The 20,239-nt window shown below is 49.0% G+C and overlaps 1 protein-coding gene across 10 annotated transcripts in view; it reads left to right on the top strand.

Moving 5' to 3' along the window:
• Positions 1 to 2,627: 2,627 nt before the first annotated feature.
• The window catches only part of DNM2 (dynamin 2), a 75,591-nt gene continuing 57,979 nt past the window's right edge, over positions 2,628 to 20,239 (top strand). For all 10 annotated transcript variants that reach the window (XM_004689020.2, XM_012729634.1, XM_004689017.2 and 7 more), the window contains exon 1: positions 2,628 to 2,911. In XM_004689020.2, coding sequence (XP_004689077.1) covers positions 2,751 to 2,911 — 161 coding nt within the window. In that variant the 5' untranslated portion in view covers positions 2,628 to 2,750. The remainder of the gene's footprint in view (positions 2,912 to 20,239) is intronic.

Genomic DNA, 20,239 nt, shown 5'->3' with positions numbered 1-20,239 from the left:
TCTTTTCTTTAAAAAAAGAAGTGCCCTGAGTGGAAACTGCATTCTCTTTCCTGACTATCCTCCTGGGGATGGTCACATTTGTCCTCCTTCTATAGGTGGGAAAACAGGTCTGAAGAAGGATATATCTTGCCCAAGGATATCACTTAGGTAGTAGCAGCCTGGCTCCAGAGCTCATGCTCTTAGCTGTGACTCTTTAGACATGTCATTTAATCTTGCTGTCATTTAAGTGATGATCACAATAGGTGTTGGCTAGGTAATGTTTACACTGCGCCCTAGTCATCATGTGTAGTTAATAGTTGCAACTTTATGATCTATGTATAACTATGTTTCCCATTTTACAGACCCGAAATGAGTGGAGGAATGAAGTCACTTGGTCATTATCACTCAGCAAACAAATAAGCCTAGGATCTAACCCATGTATGGTCATTTACAGAGCTGGTGATCTAAGGAGATGAGATTATTTTTTTCTTTTAAAGATTTATTTTTATTTATGCATACAGAAAATGGGGTACAGGCCAGAGGTGTAAGGGTGAGAGGATTCACTGTTGCAAACCCAGGGTGAGAGGATTCACTGTTGCAAACCCACCGAGGGGTGCCCTGACCGGTATGTTCACTCAGAGACGCACTCAGAGACAGGAGAAACTGAAGTAGGACCCTGGGGTCTGAAGTCCGAAGTCTCTTTATTAGGACCGCCCATGTGTATATATAGGGTGTGTACATGCAGGGAAAAACAGGAAATGTGCCCTGATGCAAAGGGTGAGGTGCATGTTTGTACCCTGCCTGGGGCTTCTTGTAGCTTCTACTTGAAACAAAGTAGTGGGCTGCAGCTATTTGCAAAAGGAGTGCACTGTGCTCTGCTGGCTTGTTTGTTGGGGAGTTTGCTCACCCATGCACAACATTAGCCAGGGGGGACAGGTGCACTTGAGATCCAGCAGAGTTAGCCACAATTCACCAAGAGACAGTGGGGACCAGAACAGGTGGATCTACTGAACTATACTGAGAGGAGCAGTGGACAAGACAGGAGAGGTCTGCTGCCACCATGTGGGTTAGCTCCCTGGTCAGGGATGGAACTCATGTTGCAGTGGCTGGTGATAGCTTGATAGCCTAGGATTTTAACCCCTGTATCACCAGGGAGGCTTGAGGAGATGAGATTTCTTAATGAAAGTAATATATGTGTAGGACCCACAATTCAAATAGCATAAAAGTGCAGTTGCTTTTACTAGTTTGTGTATGCTTCCAGAAATTTACACGTGTACATATTTTTTTTTCATGAATGCCTACGCATTGAATGCCTTTCCATGCAATTTACCTTATTTAAAAAAATTTGTTTATATTTCAGTACATGCTTTCTACAGCTGCTGCCTAGTATTTCTTCAACCTACTGCAAAGATGGCAGTTAGAATGTTTTCATGTGCAATTTTGGTCAGGACTGGGGTGCCAAAACTTATCCATCATCTTCTTGCTCATCTCCAAAGTCAAGGTTTTGGGTCATGGAGCAGGAAGATGGACTGCTTCTTTCTGTCCCAGATGAATCAACACCCTTCTAAATAGGCTTCCTCCTATCCCTGGTCTCTTTTTCAAGAGGTCGCGTCCCAGTTCCCAGAATCCCGCACAGCTGTCTGCAGAATAATGTGAATTTTCTTGGGGAGAGATCTGCCGGACTCTCCAAAAGATAGATGTGCTAAAATCCAACGGGCAGGTGAAGGACGTTGGAGCATTAGCTACATGCAGACAGGGCATGAACTGACGTTATTCTTTCGAGAAGACATTACAGGAATGAAAGAGGGAGCCCACGATGCGATCCTAAACTGCCTCTGCCCAGGAAGCATTGCCAGGTCCCGACCCTTAAGCTCATTGGACTCAAGTGTGAACTGATGTGCAAACCCGAGGCCGAGATGCATTCTGGGACATGTATTTTTCTCTAGTGCCAGGCAATTCAGACGAGATGATTACTGGCTCTCACCACAAGGTGTCGCCCTAGGCGGGTACGTGAGTATTACCCTGTAGGCAGAAGTCTAATGGACAAAACAATCACAAGAATGATTGACCGATTAAGTTCTCAGTCATAGTCAAGATTCGAATGTAAAGCCCGCCCGCCTTCGCTTATTAGCTGGAGGAGCAGAGTGATATTTATATAAGCCAATGGGACAATTTTGGGAACTAGGTAGTGTCACTTGACAAGAGTGTGTCTGAGAATTGATTCTGTACATCATTGGCCAAGATTACTGACTGGCGGGTCTTCTTGCCAATAAAGTTGGCGACTTTTCTTACAGTCTGGGAACTTTCCAGGGTGGGCGGGGCCAACATAGCTTTTTTTCCGAAACATCGCCCCACTTCTCCCCCACCGGTTTTTGACAATTCTCTTCCTACCGCTATTGGCTCTTACACAAAAGCGACAGTTTTTATATCCAATGAGCCCGCAAGAAGGTCCCCAGGGGGGAAGGCTCAGTCAGCTGTGGGCTCTTGCCTCGCTTTCACTGGCTTACGTATATGAGTGGCAGCACGGCCGGCCAATCGGGGGAGGATCCAGGACTTTGGGCTCAGCCCCGGGGCCGGGGCGGGAGGTCGCTCGGGTCGGGTGTAGTCTGAGAACCGGATGAGGCGGCGACAGTGAGGCCGAGCCGGGAGCGGACGTCGCGCCAAGGCTCGGGCGGGCGGGGAGCAACGGCCGCGGACGCCGCGGGGCCGCGTCGTTGAGGGCAGGGAGCGGGCTGAGAGCGCCGGGCGCTCAGGCCGCGATCGCCGGCGCCATGGGCAACCGCGGGATGGAAGAGTTGATCCCGCTGGTCAACAAGCTGCAGGACGCCTTCAGTTCCATCGGCCAGAGCTGCCACCTGGACCTGCCGCAGATCGCCGTGGTGGGCGGCCAGAGCGCGGGCAAGAGCTCGGTGCTCGAGAACTTCGTGGGCCGGTGAGCAAGAGCTGCGGCGGCGGGCGGCGGCCTGCGGTGCGGAGGGCGGACCGGGAATGGCGCGCCCTGCGCCGCCGGCGTAGCTGCGGCGCTTGCGTGCCCTCGACGGGACAGGGACAGGGAGGCGGGCTCTTTGGGACGTCTTGGGCGAAGGGCTCCTCGCTGGGCTAGGGAGGCGGCCTAGGCTCCCCGGGTGTCTCACGGGCTGGGGGGCGTGGGCCAGGAGGTGCCTTGGCGCCCTGCCGACGCGCTGGTCTCCAGACTCTAGCGGGCGATCTCCACCCTCTGGTTGCCAGGGGTAGGCCCTCCCTGTCTGTGTGTCCCAATACCCGCCACCTAGATACCTGTTGGGCCTACCCCTGGGGTCTGGTTAGCTGTTCATTTTTTTGCAGCAGCGCCGGCCTTCTGGTCGACTGTCGGTGTAGCATTCCCTGCCACTACCGTTTGACTGTCCATTTGTCCAGTCCTGCGGTACAGCCCCCTGGTGTCTGGACAGCTGTTCAGTGTGACCGGTGCTGTCTGGCCGCGCATCCCTGCCCCTTTCATTTAACACTTAGGCATCCTTTCCTTGAGTTACCTCATCTGATCTCTGTTGTCTGACTGATTGGCTGGACCCAAGCAAACCCTGTTGTCTGGCTTCTTCCTCTGTTTCTATAGCTTGGTCCTTGGCAAATGAGGGTATGTAAGGGGTTGAGGAGTCCTCCCTTCCAAGTGCATTCTACTGTCTGTTTGTCGAGGTATTTGACCTCCACTTAGTCTGCCTATCAGTGCCTTTGTAGCCCCCAACTTTTTAGCCCTACCTCACTGGGGGACTTGGAGCGAAGAGGGCTCAAGGATCTATTGGGAGCTCCTCACCTCCCAATTGAATGTAGGGAAACATTCTCCAGGATTCTCTCCAAGGGCCTAGAACACAGGGGCTTCCATGCTAAAGCCTGCATATTGAGGCCCCTTCTCGGAGTCTGGGAAGGGACTTCTTGCCTGGTCAGGCTTCAGTGGCAAGAGCTGGGTGACAGTTTTCCTGGGTAGCCCTGAGAAGCCTCAGTTTGCCGATATGTCCAGTAGGCTTCATTCTCTGGAGTATTTCCAGGATTCAAGAAGCTAATGGATAAGAATGGGTGCAATGACCAGAGGGCAGTTGGTTCTCCCCTCTCCCTTTGCTCGTGATCTTCTGCCTCCCCTCTCCATTCTGGGAAGTAATCTATTTGTGACTGTAGCTGTCAGATGTTAACATTATAGTCATAACTACAATTATCATCGTTGATACCCAGTGTCATGGGATAACATTGAGGCTCTGGTCTGAGTTCTTTGTTCATCATCTGGAATCCCATGAGTGAGTGAGGTGGAGGTCCTAGAATTGAGCAGGGAGATTCAGAAAGGTCTAGCTATTTGCCCAGCACCATCAGCGGCTCAGTGAGGCCCAACTGAACACCCAGCTCCACTCCTGCCTTGCCAGGAGTCTGGGGTTTTGATCTCAGCAGCATGAATTTCCTTGTTTGCTGTTTTGTCTCTGGCAAGTTGCCTTCTGTCCGGTGTGGCGGAAAGGTGTGGGCCTTGGGTCAGCCAGTACTGGCCTGAACCTCGGGCTGGGGTGTGGGCCCCTCTCTATGGCCATTTTCCTGCCCGCCCAGGCTGCTGATGGGTTCCAGCAAAGCTCTGTTCATTTACTTTGCCTTGTGACCTTGCATTGGTGGTTTGACTTCTCTGAGCCTTGGTCTTCTTCCTGAAAATGGGGTGATAAAGCCATAGGAAGATTGCAACAAGGACACGGTGTGTTGAACATGCTGACTTAACATAGAGTATGTCTCTGTAGAGGGACTGTTATTCATGAGGCTGGTTCCTCTCAAAACTACAGTGAAAGCTCATCAGAATTAAATACTCTCAAGTCACGTGCAAGACTACATTTAAGTGTATAAAGGTGGCACTGTTATGACTCACATTTTACAGAACAGGAAACTGAGGCTCAGAGTTGAGCAGTCTTGCTCAAGCTATTCAATGAGGAATTGGGGGCTCTGGGTTGGGGGCCCCAAGCATCTCCTCCCTACCCCTCCTTGGTCTCTCTGTTCTTTGCTTTCTCACGTACCTGCACTAGAATATGGTGACCACCTTCTCTCAGAAGCCTACAGGGCAGACTTGGGTCCTTAAGAACTTATAATTCAGGGCCCACGAACCAAAGATACATAAAGACCTCTCTTCTGATATGGGATGCGCGAATAGAGTTAACTTGTTCTTATTTCCCGAATGTGAACAAGGCCTCTTTGCTGCTCCAAGGGAACAACAGGTGGTCTTTACCTTGAATCTCACAAATTTTCATGAATTTGGCCAAAAAGCAGCAGAGAGCCTGTACTTCCTCCCGTGTACCATGCCTTAAAGTGGACATCCAGCTGCTCACAAGGAACGAATGAGAGCACGTTAAGGACTTGTCCCCAGGGGCACCATGGGCTTGTATCTTTCACTGCCTCTTTCTCATGGATTTTCTAAGAACTCTGGTTGCAGCAGCCCAGTTGGCTCAGCCCTGGATCAGGTGTTGCAGATAGGGGGCCGTGGGGGCCAAGACCTGCTTGCTGCATCTTTTGTTTCAACTGCATGGTGTTTAAAAAAAAAGAAACAAACCCACCTTTTTTAGTTGCCAACATTTGAAAATTAGACTTTACATCAACATCCAGATTTCTGCAGTGTGAGAAAGTAAAGATCTTTGGAGTTTAGTGATGTTCTGCCCAGCTGTAGAACCATGAATTTAGCTGAATAGACTTATGTTCCTTTCTGTAAAGTGGGGGTGATGACTAGACCCTTCCAGGGGTCTGGGTGAATTATGTGTATCCAGTATGTGGACCCTGTAGCCATGGTCATTGTTATAGTCACTGCATTCTGGTCTCCCTGGGCCCATGTCATGTTTGACACCAACTGTTTGGATCTTAAGCAGTCGTCTGTTCCCATCAGACTGCGCATGGCCACGTCAGCTGCCATAAGCCCCTCTACTCCCTAGTGCTCTCCCAGGCCCAGTTCACATTTGTCTGGACCTTCCTGGCCTTGGAAACTGTTAAGCTGAAGGCCTTCTGCTTGCCTGCACCAGCTGATAGGCCTGTGGCCCTAAGGAAAGGAGCACATGTGGCTTTGTTGACTTTGTCATGTAACTGGCGAGAGGGAGAGACTTACAAATTCGTTTTTTTTTTTTTTTTTGAGGGGGGAGAAGAGTGGGAGGAGGCTGAGGTTGGGACCTCCAGCTTTGAGTCCCCCAAGGCCCAGGCTTGATTCCTTGAGCCTCACCTCCCTGAGCCTCAGTTTCCCAACTAGGAGGCAGGGCTGTATCTACTCTTAGGCCTCTTTCAGGCAGTCTTGTAGGGTGTGTTTCACCTCTTAGGACAGATAAATGACTGGTGCCCTCCTTGAGGGATGAGTAAGGATTAATGAGCCCATTTAGATTCTTGGAGGAATGTCTAGCACCATAAAGCTTAATATTCAATGTGTTTTTCATTTGTTCCTTGAAAATATTTTCTGAGCATATACACTGTGTGTGTGTGTGTTTTGCGGGGGTGGGGGGATGGTGAAGGGAGAGCTTGTTGGGGACATAGCCTGTACATAGACAGCTCTGAGCAAGATAGCAAACTCCTGCCTCCGGGAAGCTGGCCTTTCCTGGGAGTGGGGATGGGGGTAGATAAGGAAGAAATACCTTTGGAGGTTGATAACTCTTGTGGGGAAAGAGCAAGGGCTATGGAGAGTTCAGTAGTGTGGGGAGGGTAGTTTTATTTTATTTATTTATTTTTAAAGATTTATTTATTTACACATACAAGAACTGGGGTATAGGCCAGAGGTGTGGGGAGTGAGAGGATTCACCAGAGACACAGTGGGGAGCAGAACAGGCAGATGTACTGAAATGGACTGCTGAGGGGAGCATTGAGTGGGACAGGAGAGGTCTGCCACTCCATGAGGATTAGCTCCCTGACGGGGATCTAACTCTGCTGCAGACAGCCTCACAGTGTTGCACTTTAAACCGTTGCAGTACTAGGGAGGGCCGGGAGGACAGTTTTGAATAGGGTGCTCATGGGTGCCATGGAGGGAGAACTACAGGAACTATATAGAGGGCAGAAATCAGATGCTGTCCAAAAATAAACAACAATGTAAGAATAAAGCCCAAATCCTTTGTTTTAGTATATGAATGAACTGATTGATAAATAGGGCACCTAGGGACTTGGGAAGGTGACATTTGAACAGAGATTTTAATTCTGTGAGGTGCAGATCTGTTGGAAGAACATCCCAGGCTGTGGGAAGAGCCAACACAAAGGCCCTGAGGTAGAAGTGTGCCTGGGCCAGTATAATGGGAGGGTGGGGAGAAATGAGGTTCAGGAACTATTGGGTGGGTTGGGGTGCATTGCCAAGTAGCCTTGGGGGCCAGGGAAAGTTCTGAACCTAGAGAAAGCTGCTGGTGGTATTGTCACTATTTTTCTGATCCTCACTGCTGGCTCTCCTCTCACCTCATTTGTCTCAGTAAGCGTGCCCCCCCCCCCCAGTACATGTGGGTGCCCAGTACCATTTTCATTTTACCAGAAGCTGCCATGGGAGGCAGGGCAGGACAACACTGCTGTCTCCAGTTGCATTTCCAGTTGGTCTTGGCGGGGAGGGGTGTTCTTCCAGGGAAACATGACTGCCACAGATCCACTACCTAGTACCTAGTGGGTACCAGCACCCAGCGGGTGCATTGAATGACCTTTGACTCTTGTGCTGGTCAGACTGAGGGACATCTGGTATATGCTCTTTGGGTTGGTTTGTCCCCAAACAGGAGCCACTTGGAAATGACTTACTCTTTCTTTTAGACAAAACTGAAGGGCTTTGCCTGTGTGCTTGAGCTTACCCTAGCTAGTCAGGGAGATGGCTAGGGTGCTGACACTGACTCGGTACTGCTGCACTCTGCAAAATGACTTCACTTCCCTGGATCTCAGTTTCTTCATCTGGAAAATGGGGTTCTCAGCATTCCATCCCTCTGGACAGTGGCATGGGGATCCACTGAGCTAATTCCCTGAAACATTAGACTGGTGTGAGTTTTGTAATAGCTCTGGGTTAGAACTCTGGTCACCAATTGTTAGTTAATTCCTTCTTCCTTTATGAAAAGGAATTTGTGATTACTTTGTGAATATAAGTAACACTTGTTTATTTTTATTTATTTATTTTTAAAGATTTTAAAATTTATGTGTACAAGAGCTGGATGCAGGTGGCGGAGGTGGGGTGTGTGGGAGAGAGATTTCACTATAGGGTGTGGAGCAGAACATGCAGATCATTGAAACGCACTGCTGAGGGGGAGCAACAGGCGGGTCAGGAGAGGTCTGCTGTGCCCTGTGGGTCAGGGATTGAACTGTGCTGCATTGTCTGCCTTTCACAGGATAGTGCTGAGACTTCACCCATTGCTCCACCAGGGAGGCCCCAAGTTACACTTCATTTTAGCATAACTACTAATTGTGAGCTTATCGGTGCTTTAGTTAGGAGGCTACTGTGGAACGAAGTGGGGAATCAGGTCTTAAAATGCTGGTGGGAGCTTGTTCTTGTTTCATTTTTAGGTCGGATGATGGCTGCAAACAAATATTTGACTGTGAGAGTTATGCCCTTTTCATGTGAGGTGGTGGGGAACTGGGAACCAGAATGCCCAGTAGTGGGGAATTGGCTAGAGTGTACAGACAACTGACCCCGAAGCAGCTGCCCAGACAGATCTAGAAGAGGATTCAGCCATCCAGAAACTCTTGTCAGACTTGTTGGGCTCCAAGCCAAATGAAAGTAAGGCCCTATCTCATTCAAAACCGTTGTATCTGTAATAAATCCCAGAAAGATGTGTGCTCTGGGCTGCAGGAGGGGAGGGTCTCCTTCCCATGTGATTCATGCCTTGTTTTTGCTTGTTTGGGGATTATGTTTATAACCAGAAAGCCAGCTTTCTCCAAAGTCAGTTCTGGCCTGCCTTCTTTTTTCCCCAGATTTGTCCCGTGATCATGACTTTCACTAGGTCCACGGATTGCAGTGCCCTGGTAACATGCTGGGTTGTTTCTAGGTGAGGGCAGAGGATGGCCCCTTGGACACTGCTGGATTTAGAATTTTTAGAGGAAGCTTGGGAGGAAGGAGCCAGTCACGGATTGGAACCCTGTGTCTCTCCACATGTCTGCATTTGGTTCAGAGCCTGCATTTGCCAAGTTTTTGCCCAATTTGAATGAAATGCTGAAATTACAGGCCCCTCAACAGCAGGGAGAAATGGGAACACCAGCTAACCCTTAATTTACTGGGGTTGCCAAATGCATGCTGTAATTAGGCTCTTATTGTGTTAAAGCTTTGGAAAACTACAAGCCAATAATGAGATATTTATAGGACATTAGCTACGATTGGAATAAAAGGGGGAAATTGCCTTGCCACTAAAGCATGATGGCACTGCAGAGAAAATACTTGCTTCCAAGTGCATTTGGTTTCCTGCTAGTACTGGTTCCTGCTGAGAACTGGGTTTTTCCCCTTTGGAGTCATGCTTAGCTGGGGCTGGGAACGGGGTGGTCCTTTCACTCTCTTCTGCTGTTGGAGAGTTATGTTGAAAGCTGATGCTTGTGGGAAATCACCCTGTGCTGAGACTAACATCTACTATCGAACCGTGTAGGCCCAGCAGTCCTGGGTGAGGGAGGCAGGTGCTGCTTATAGCATCCCTGCTTGCTGGCGGGGAAATTGAGGGTGGGTCTGAGGGCTGTATGCACTGGCTTGGTATCTCCTCCAAAGGCAGGTGCCTGGGGACGGTGGGGCTAGGAAAGTGTAGTCACAGCTCTTGGGAGTAGGATGACCTTTGTACCCCAAGGCCAAGGTCCCAGATGGAGTGACTTCTGGCCTGTGGGGTCCTATGAAGTTTTTAGCTACATGTCCAGTTGCAGGCCTTCAGTGGCACATACGATGTGCCAGGGCTGGGGGTCCAGTGCCAGTGACATGGACAGGGACCTGGTGTACAGTTAATTAAGTAAGGTGGAGAAGTGCAGAAAAAAGTGGCAGGGGGCAGGAGAGTTGCTGGAGGGCACTGTTTCAGATTGGGAAGTTGGTGCAGGCGCCCCAGTTTGCAGTGTAACACCTCCAAAAGACCACAAAGAGCATCATCCAAACAGAGAAGAGGGCAGGAACTGGGGACCCCTACATACTCTGGCCGGCAAATACTGGAAGAAACTGGAGGCAGAGGTGAGAGCTAGCAGGCGTGAAAGGGTCAGGAAACTGCCTGTCAGGCCCCATCTCTTCCTAAATCGCAGTTACACCAGCAGAGCTCTAGAGATCGTGTGCTTGTGGAAAGGGAGGTGATGACGGGTGAGGAACACACTGGCCATCCTGTCCCTTCCCCCCAGCTCCACTGGGGAACACCACTGTCTGGGGTACATCCTGCCCGGACCCTTGTGTGTTTACCTACATATGCACACTGATAACGCGTACCGGTACAGCGGTTTTAAGGCGTTGGCTCTCTTGTGGTGTGTCTGCCTTCCAAAACCAGTTTCACTATTTATTTATTTTTTTTAAAGATTATTTATGCAAGAACTGGGGTGTAGACTAGAAGTGGGCAAGGGAGAGAATTCACCACAGGGTGTGGGGCAGATCTACTGAAATCCACTGCTGAGGGGAGTAGCAGGGGAGACAGGTCTGCTGCAGCATGTGGGTCAGTCCCCAAGGTGGGGATCAAACTCATGTTCCAGGGCTGTGGATAGCTTGATAGCACTGTGTCTTTAAACCCTGCGCCACCAAAGATGACTTCACTGTTCTTCACTAGTCTACCATTTGCAACTTGTTTTCTAACCACTTGACACTTCTTAGAGGTCTTCTAATTTATTTTTTAAAGATTTATTTGTGCATACAGAACTGGGGTACAGGCCAGAGGCTCAGGGGCGGTGAGAGGTTTCACCATAGACAGAGTGGGGAGCAGAACAGGCAGATCGACTAAGTACACTGCTGAGGGGAGCAGTGGGCGGGTCAGGAGAGGTCTGCCACGCCATGTGGTCACCTCCAGGGCAGGCGGGAATCGAACTCATGCGGAAGCGGCTTTAGTTTCTCAGTGCTGCGCTTTAACCTGCTGCGCCACCAGGGAGGGCCAGAGGTCTTCCAATTTTGACTGTAACTGCTGCTTCCTAACACTCCCTTGGGGGTAAGGAATGGAGGCAAGGCCTGGGGGAGATGAGCACACCCTCAGGACACCATAATCCTCTCAGACCTTGGCACAAGGTGCCTCACTCACTATGAGGTTGTGCTTGATCACCATTACCAATGAGGAAATTGAGGCACCTCAGGATGTTGGGATTTCAAGTGGCCTGACTGAAACCCAGAACCCTCAGCTTTTGTAGGAGGCCTCCTTACTCCTTAGCCAACTGGCCAGTGTCTGGGTTAGCACTTCCTTCCTGGATACATCATATTTCTCACAGGATCTGATTTTTTTTTTGTCTATAACTAATTCTTCATGGTAGCCAGCTTTAAAAAAAAAAATGCCTATAGAACTGGGGTACAAGTCAGAGGTGTAGGGACAGTGAGAGGATTCATCAGAAGTAGAGTGGGGAGCAGAACAAGCAGTTCGACCAAGTACTCTGCTGAGGAGAGCAGCGGGCAGGTCAGGAGAGGTCTGCTGCGCCATGTGGATCACCTCCAGGGCAGGGATCCAACTTGCATTGAAGCAGCTGCGGCCGGCTTGTAGTGCTGGGTCCTTACCCGTTGTGCCACCAGGGAGGGCCCCAGGATCTGGTTTTTAATTCTCTTGTGTGTGCTTCAGAAGTTTCTCAAAGGTGTCAAAACAGATGTTGAATAATCCAAACCCTGGTGGGGGGAAAGAATGTCCTGAACAAACTCCACAAATAGGTTTTATGGGTCTCACCCCTACCCTAGACCAAAGATCCAAGACACCAAGCACTACAAATCCCATAATGCCACTGAAGGGAGGAGTGCTGGGAACTGAGGGTTGAGTTAAGCATCCAGGTTTGATATATAACCAGACATATGGGTCTTGGTTTTTGCTGGCTTTCACTGTGCTATTGGGGTTCCAGATCAGTGGATCTGGGAGGATGCAGTCACCAAATTATCTTCTTGAGTTATTCATTTTTCATTTCCCCTTTTTGTTAATAAACTCTTTGTTATCCTTTTTGTGTGTGTGCCTGTGGTTGTATCTCATTATAAATCCCTTTTAAGCACGCAGGTGAGGACCCACAAACAGGTAAATCCATTTCATATTGGGGTTGCCCTGTAACACTTGGCACCCATCGGTGTGCCTGGTGTTACCTCAGCTGTTCTGTTTTCCCTCAGTGGCAACTGGGCATGACTTTGGTCCTCACGTACTATTTGGATTTCCATGTCTTTGACTCCCTTGTGCATACCAGTCATTGAGTGCTGTCTGAACGTCACCTTGGGCTGGCCCCATTTTTCAGGTGAGTCAGCAGAGGGGTGGGGGTGGGGCAGGCAGCTAGGCCCACTGAATCCCTATACTTCCCCGCTTTTTCACTCAGGTAGTACTTGTCTCTGATGGGGAATGATGGCACCATAGCAAGTGGCAGAGAGTGGGTTGAAATGGACGTTTTGCCCACTAGGTCCCATCAGTGAGGCCTAACTGGTCCTTGCCTCTCAGTAGCTATGTACCCAAGACAAGTGGGCAGAGGCATGTGGAAGATGGTGACCCTCACTGGGAGCCTCAGAGTGAAAGTGGTGGTCAGGGAATGCCCCTTGGAGAAGATGACAGATCCTTGTGCCGAGGCAATAAGGACTGGGCAGGAACTGGTGAGAAGCAGGCAGGTGACCGTTGCACTCATTGTGCCCTTGTGCCCAACTCTCCCAATGACCCCAGGTTGTGGCTTGTGCCCATTAGCAGTAGGACTCATTCTTTTCCTTTTCAGGCCACGTAGTACTTCATAGCACAAAGGCATTTTTCTTCTTTTTTTCTTCTCAACTTTGTTATCTACCAGCCTGTCATCTACCAGGAGATAGATTGTTGAGGCTGTTTCTGGTCATCCAGTCATAGGATTTGCATCTGCACTTGGGAGGCCCTCATGGGATGTAGGAAGGCAGGCACTGAATGTGCAGTCCTCACTGCCCCGCACACAGCCGCTTCACTGGGACTGAATGGCTGGGTTTGGACGTAGTCTTCTCTGATGTCTCCATGTCCCACATCAGCAGGTCTTACCATGTCCCACCCCTCCTTGCCTCCTTTACAGACACCATGCCTGGATCCCCTGCAACATCCTCAGGGCCCCACAACCTTCCATAGCTCCCATCTACTAGGTGTAAAAGCCTTGGTCACCTCCTGCCCTCACCTCTCCCCACTTTCCCCTTGCTCATCCCTCTAGGTGGCCACAGGAAACCCGCAGGCACGCTCCCAGCTGCGTCTTTCTCTCCGTCTGCCCTTATCTCTCTTGTCCATAACCCTTTACCTCCTGCCTGTCTTTTCACTAGGTCTGTGCTCACGCCTCACCTCACCTCTCTGAGAGGCTGACCCTGACCTGTCTTGACTCCCACAGGGCCTCCTGCCTTCGAGATGTCCTGCCTTCAAAGTCTGTCTTGTATTACTGACACCTGAAGTTATTTTGCATTACTCGGTTGTTCTCTGTCTCCTTCCCACCCCCCAGAATGGCAGATTGTCGGGGCAGGGACTTTGTCCGTGTGTACCGTTCCTTGATGTCCTGGAAGATGGGAGGAGCACGCATACTTGTTGAGTGGATGTACCTAGAAACCAGAATTGAACTGATAACACTGCATAGACTTTCAGGGGACTTCTCGACACTGGAAGACCACACTGGGAGGTGTGGGACTGTGAACCAATGGGGTGACATTGAAGGGGGCTTGGGAGACACTGGGAGGCAGAAGAGACAGGGAGACAGGGAGGGCTGCGATTGCTCCGTTGACACAGAGAACAATAATGATGGAGTACTCCGAGTCTTGTCAGATGTTGGTGTCTCTCTAGGCTGACTTCTCTGTTGCAGAGGCCCTGCACAGCTACCAGTGAGGTACCCCTCTATTCTTGCTTCTTGCCTAGGTGCCCTACAAACTAATACCAGGGGCCCAGACTTTGAAGGCAGTTTCCCTTCCCTGTGATTGCCCAGGTTCCTCCTTGAGCCAGAGCAGAACCAGCAGAAGGAAGCTGCTGGGGGTCTTCCCTCAGCTCTGGCAGCCCAGCTCCCCATGCCACACTTCTCTCTAGACCTCTCCACCTTAGGGGATAATTTTTGTCACATACCACAGCTCGAAGAAGCACTGCTGTTTCTAACAGGAGACTTCCTTTGATTGTACTTGAACTTGCTTTGATTGTAAGCTTGTGAGGCTGTGGATAGGTGACCAGTGGAGCTCTTCAGAGCTCCAGGGATACCCCCACGCCCAGATGAGGTGGTGCCCTGGAGACTCTGCCCCATGACACATTTTCCCAGTGATAAAAGTCTTTCGGGGCTAAAAGGCTGGCAGGCAAGTGGAGCAGGCAGGAACCGTCCCAGCCTGGGTTACACCTGCCTGCCTGGTACATCCTGGCACGGCCAACCCAGCCAAGGAGGAAGCCCCCTTGGTGGGTTGGGGACACAGCCTTTTCTGTCCCAGGCCAAAGGGCTTCTGTGTCTATGTTGATGGCCAGGGCTCCTCTTGGGGGCTGTAGTTTCCTCACCATTGAGTCCCCGGCTGGCCCTGCAACTAGAGAACCAGTGACTTTGAGGACTAGCTCTTTAGAATTTGTTCTTTATTACCTGGTGTGGTGATGGAGTGCCCAGGAGCTATAAATCAGATCAGGGCCTGTGTCTGTAGCCCATGAACCCCAACTCAGATTGAGGCAATCTTTTGTGGTTTGGGTTGGCATGTCTTGTCTTGCAACAGCTAGTTCTCATTTGGGTGGAAACTGCTCAAATGGAAGCCATGCTTCCATGGCACCTGTCTTGGCATCATCTGGTGACACTGCCTGGCACAGGTTGCTGGAGAGCTCAGACCACTTTCTGGAGTAGAAGACTCGCCTAGGATAAATTCCTAGTACTAGGTAGAAAATGACATGCTAGCTTGATTTCCCCCCCCCCCCAACTCTTCTGCAATTATAAGAATTATTTGACTGCTTATTCATGGTTTAAAAAGAAAGAAAGAAACTCACTCCTTTAAAATAAGCACAGAATAAGACACAAGTTTCTGTTGCCCTTTGTCTGGGAACCACCTGTCTCTGTCTTTTACCAGATAAATGTTATATATTTACTTCTCTGTGAACATCCCTGTCCCAGCCAGTGTCATGTCCATTAAAAAAATATTTACTTATGTGAGAGAACTGGATAAAGACAGAGTGGGGAGCAGAACAGACAGACTGAAATATACTGCTGATGGGAGCAGTGGGCGGGCCAGGAGAGGTCTGCTGTGCCATATGGGTCAGCTCCCTGGCTGGGATTAGAAGTCATGCCCTGGCTGCCAATATAGGTGATAATACTTAGACTTTAACCCCTGCGCCATCAGGGAGGCCTCTACTGGCTATGACTTACGTATAGTAAGCATCTTGATAAAGGCAGGACTGGGAACTTCTTCCCTCATGTGCCACCCTTCCCTGTCCCACCCCAGCATCGACTGATGGGCTCTGCACTTTCTGGTTTTATTTTTTCTAGAATTCATATAATTGCTGCAGTCTTTTAAGTCTGGCTTGTTTCACTCTGCATATGCATTTAAGAACCATCTGGATACATGCTGCAGTGCAGTCTCTATTGCTCAAGAGTATTTCATGGTGTGGCTGGGCTGTGGTCTGTTGAACCATTCACCCACTGAAGGGCCTTGGATGTGCATTCTGGTGACTGTCAGTAACGTTGATAGGAACTTTTTTTGTACAGATTTCTGTCTGGCTTATATATCTGATCTGTACTGAATTAATTTCTGTATGACCGTGAGGTATAGATTAAGGGTTAGACCTTTGGTTTTACATGTCAGTGTCCTGATTGTTGCAGTTTTATTGATTGAAAACGCTGTCCTTTCCCCACTGAATTGCCTTTGTCAGAAACCATTTGGCTGTGCCTGTTGGCCCTTCGAGGTGGTAGTGCTAAGACTTAACCCCTAGGCTACCAGGGAGGCCCGCTTTTTAGTTTTTAATGCTGTATTTTTCCATCCATGGTCACTGCTCACCTGGAGCAGCTAGCTGTTCCTCCTTATTTTTGTACCCTCTGAACTTCTGTCCTGCTCCCCCACCAAACATTCATAAAAAAAACTCCCCCAGTGTAAAAGCGAAAGTCCTCACTATCATCCAGAATTTATCTCCTTATCGCTTCTCCTCTCATCTCTTATTTCTCTTACTTGATCTGTTTCTCTTACTTGATCTATTCCAGCCATGGGGTACCTCACTGACCCTTAAACAGATCAGACAGAGTCCCACCTTAGGGCCTTAGTGAGTGCTGCTTCCCCTGCCTGGAACTCTCTTCCTCTTAGGTAGCCCTGTGTCTCTTTTGTCATCCCAGTCAGGCCTCCTTTCATATGTCTCCTCAAGAGGCCCTCCCTGGCCACCCTGCTAAAACATCCATGCTGTGACTCCTCCTTGTCCTGCCTGCCTAACGTGGAAGTTCTTGTCACTCCCTGTCATTTTCCTATTTATATTTGGTTTATTGTCCATCTCCACCCAGTGCCCTGGTGATGGGACCTTGCTCTTGGGTGTGTTACACTTTGCACAGTACTTAGTACATATTAGATGCTCAAGAAACCCATCTCTCTGTCATGTAGACTCATCAGCATTTCAGTTACTAAGCAGGACTCACCCAGCAAACACAGCTGAGCTGGGCTTTGTGCAAGCTGCCATCTAGGCTGCCACTTGGTAGTGTGCAAACAGATCCACTCACTGCTAGAAGGAAGGCCAGGTTGGGGAGGACATGACAGATGCATCAAAGAAATGAAGGTCCAGCTAAGAGTAGTATTATCCAAAATGAAGAATGATGTTAAAAAAAAAAATCGCCAATGGGACAAAGACTCAGAGAGTAGGATGAGAACTGGTCTCATCAAAGGCGGGGCCTTTGCTGGGAGTGTTTATGTAGGTCACAGTGGATATTTCGAAGATGGCTGTTCTCTTATTGACTTGTGTGTTGTTCCTGTGTTGTATTTCTTTTTTTTATGCATACAGGAAGTGGGCCACAGGCCAGAGGTGTGGGGGTGAGAGAATTCACCAGAGGCAGAGTAGAACAGGTGGATCTACTGAAATTCACTGCTGAGGGGAGTAATAGGTGAGACAGGAGAGGTCTTCTGCCCCATATGGGTCAGCTCCCTGGCCAGGGAGTAAACTCTTGCTGCAGTGGCAGTGGATAGCTTCAAAGTGCTGTGCTTAAACCCTCATTCTTCATTTTTGTACAGTGCATGCTTTTTCTTCTCACCAGTGTCTCATCACCTTGCATTCCTCCCAACCCTGTTTTGATCCTACTCCCTCATTCTTCCCTGCAGAATGTCTCTGATTTATAGTTTCCTTTTGATTTTAATTTTTAATTTATTATAATTGAATTAATTTTTACATATGGTGTGAGGTAGAGTCCCTTCATTCTTTTATATGACTATCCAGTTGTTCCAATTCCATTTGTTGAAAAGATGATTATTTATCATTGAATGTGGTCTTATACCCCTTTTAACAAAAATCACCTTACCCTAAATACAAGAGTATTTTTCTGGATTCTCACAATTGCGCCACTGATGTTTATTTCTATCCTAATGCCAGTACTACACAATCTTTACTACAGTGCCTTTGTAATAAATTTTGTTTATTTTTTTGCATAGAAGAACTGGGGTTTAGGGTGGAGGTGCATGTGTGGGGAGGTGAGAGGATTCACTGAAGAACAGGTGGATTTACTGAAATTCATTGCTGAAGGGAACAGAGGGCAGGACAGGAAAGGTCTGCTATGTCATGTGGGCCACTTCCCTGGCCAGGGATTGAACTCATGCTGCAGTGGCTGCAGACAACTTCATAGTGCTGTACTTTAACCCATCTTGTGCTTTCCTTATGGTTGTGTAGTATCCCTTCCTCTGGCCTGGTGCCACTAAGTCCAGTCACTTTCATACATGATATTTTACGTGATTGCTAGTTTTTCACTTCCTGACCACGTTTGGGAGTCAGCAGGCTTATTATGTGTGAACTATGCTCAGGGGAGATTGCTGCAGTGGGTTGTTGTGTGGGAGGAACAACAAATTTTCAGCTTGCTAGATCTGCCAAGAAAAGCTATGCCTCAGAGAACAGTCTGGTGCCAAGGAGTTAACATCCTTCTTTCCTACTGTCCCCTGTGAACTGCCCTGTGGAGTGGGACCCTATATATACTGGGCACTGGGCTTCAGGTGCCTTTTGTCCTGTCCATGACCTAATAGGGTGAGCACTGTTATGATCCTCATGTTACAGATGGAGAAACTGAAGTCTAGGCTAGTGAAGACACTCTTCCAGGTCATAAAGTGAGGCTGTCGCTGAGCTGTCTAGCTGTAGACTCTGCTAACTCCACCACCACCACCTGTTCGCCATGTTGTTTCTGTGGGGAACGAAGACTGGCTCTCCTGTTTCAGAGTTCAGGGGTTCCTTCCATTCTTTATACCCAGATGTGTGGCATAGTAAAAGGAAAAGAAGCTGGTCAATGGGGGCAGGATTGGGTTGGTGCCTCATTGGTTGGGGGGAGGGATGCGGCTAGCTTTGTGGCTTTGGTCTGGGTAGCCTAACTTTTCTGTCCTCAGTTTCTCCATCTGAGAAACAAGGTTGGAGAGGTCCTCTGATGACTGTGAATGGGGGGTCAGTGGAGTGCCCGTGTGTCATATGGACCTTGGAAATACCAGCCACCCTTGTTGTTCACTACTACTCATTTGGCATTTACTCACCTGCTATGTGCCAGACGTTGGCAGTGAATGAAGCAGATAAAGAATTCTTGTCTTCATGCTGCTAACAATCTAGAACCTAGAACTAGGATATAAGAAGAAAGTGTGGGGAGACTCTAGCTTTGGAGAGGTATCCAGGGGACACCACTGAACTAGTGATCAAAGGAAGCTTGGTTGAAAGATGTGAGGGTGTCTGATAGTGAAGCAGCCTTGGTGGAGGGATTGGTAAGGAGGTAATGGGTGCTGATAGGGTGTTGTAGGTTGCAGGGAGGAAAAAAATTTTTGTGCCGGTTCCCAAATTTTGGCTCCCCAAATTTTGTGCATAAGTCACATGTATGCAGTGTTTACATGCATACAGTTTGAAAGTCTGTCCTTGGCTGCAGCTGAGAACATATGGAGCAAGGGACATGGAGATGGAGAAGTGCGACTACAACCTAGCAAACTTAGCCTAAAGAGGATGGGACTGAGGTGGTTAATTGAAAAGCCCACCATATGGAGGGACTGTCTTTGGAGATCCACGTAGAGTATGAAAACAGGGTGACTTGTGGGAGAAGAGGACATCTGAGGTGGGCCCTACAGGAAGCCAGCTTTGTAGAAAGGCTCAGAGAAGCTGGTCATTCTGGCCGGCAGTCAGCATATGCAAAGACCCTGAGGCAGGAGTAGGTGCAAACTCCTTGCTGTGCTCTGACCAGCAGTGTGGCTGGTATAGGTGGGGGGCCGAGGGCAGGGACGTGACCGTGACTGAGCTCAGGGCATCAGAGGCCATGGGAAGTCCTTTGGCTGAGAGATCTGACTCGTATTTGATTGTGTAAGACAGTTTTCTTTTGAGCATCATGCAAGACCTTGGTAAAACCTAACTACCCTCCAAGGTAGATGATATTAACCTCACTTAGCAAATGAGGAAACTGCACAATGGTGACCCGATTGGTCCTGATTGTCTGGAAGGAAATGGCAGCACCTGTGTTCCAGCTGGAGACCGAGAGTCCAGAATCAAGGACACTAGTTGCCTTGACCACTTCCTGCTTTTGCACTGGCTGCCAGATGAGACCATGGCTACGTGCCAAGGACAGCTGTTGCTCTAGAAGCTGCAGGATTCCTGAGCAGGGAGGAGCCTACTGAGAATTTTGTGAAGGATAGTGCCCTGGAGTGGACTGAAGGTCAAAGAAGTGCCATCCTGCTCACTGGCCCTCCCCCCACACACACTCTCTGAGCCTCAGTTTCCTTGTCTGTAAAACGACAGCTTTGGTCCTTTCCCACAGACATTGGGCGCCCCAGCCTTGTGTCTGTGTTGGGAGGTGAGGAAAGACCCAAGAAAGTGCCAGGGAGGGAGTGAGGTTAAAGCTCTACATGGGTGAATGAGTGGGTTGAAGGGACAAACCACAGCATGCGAACTAATCAGTAAACTGGAAATGTCATTGATGAGTAGAACTGAGAATTAAGCAGGATGACATGTAATGGGGAACTGCTTTTATATATATATGTGTGTGTGTGTGTATAATACATATTATATATATGTATGTATGTATATAATAGTTTATTTTTACATCATTTTGT

Source organism: Condylura cristata, unplaced genomic scaffold (genome assembly GCF_000260355.1).
Source record: "Condylura cristata isolate star-nosed mole 26May11 unplaced genomic scaffold, ConCri1.0 scaffold00025, whole genome shotgun sequence".
NCBI classification, from domain to species: Eukaryota; Metazoa; Chordata; class Mammalia; order Eulipotyphla; family Talpidae; genus Condylura; species Condylura cristata.
The sequence above is the reverse complement of the archived record's forward strand: the minus strand, read 5'-3'. Positions and strand labels throughout refer to the sequence as shown.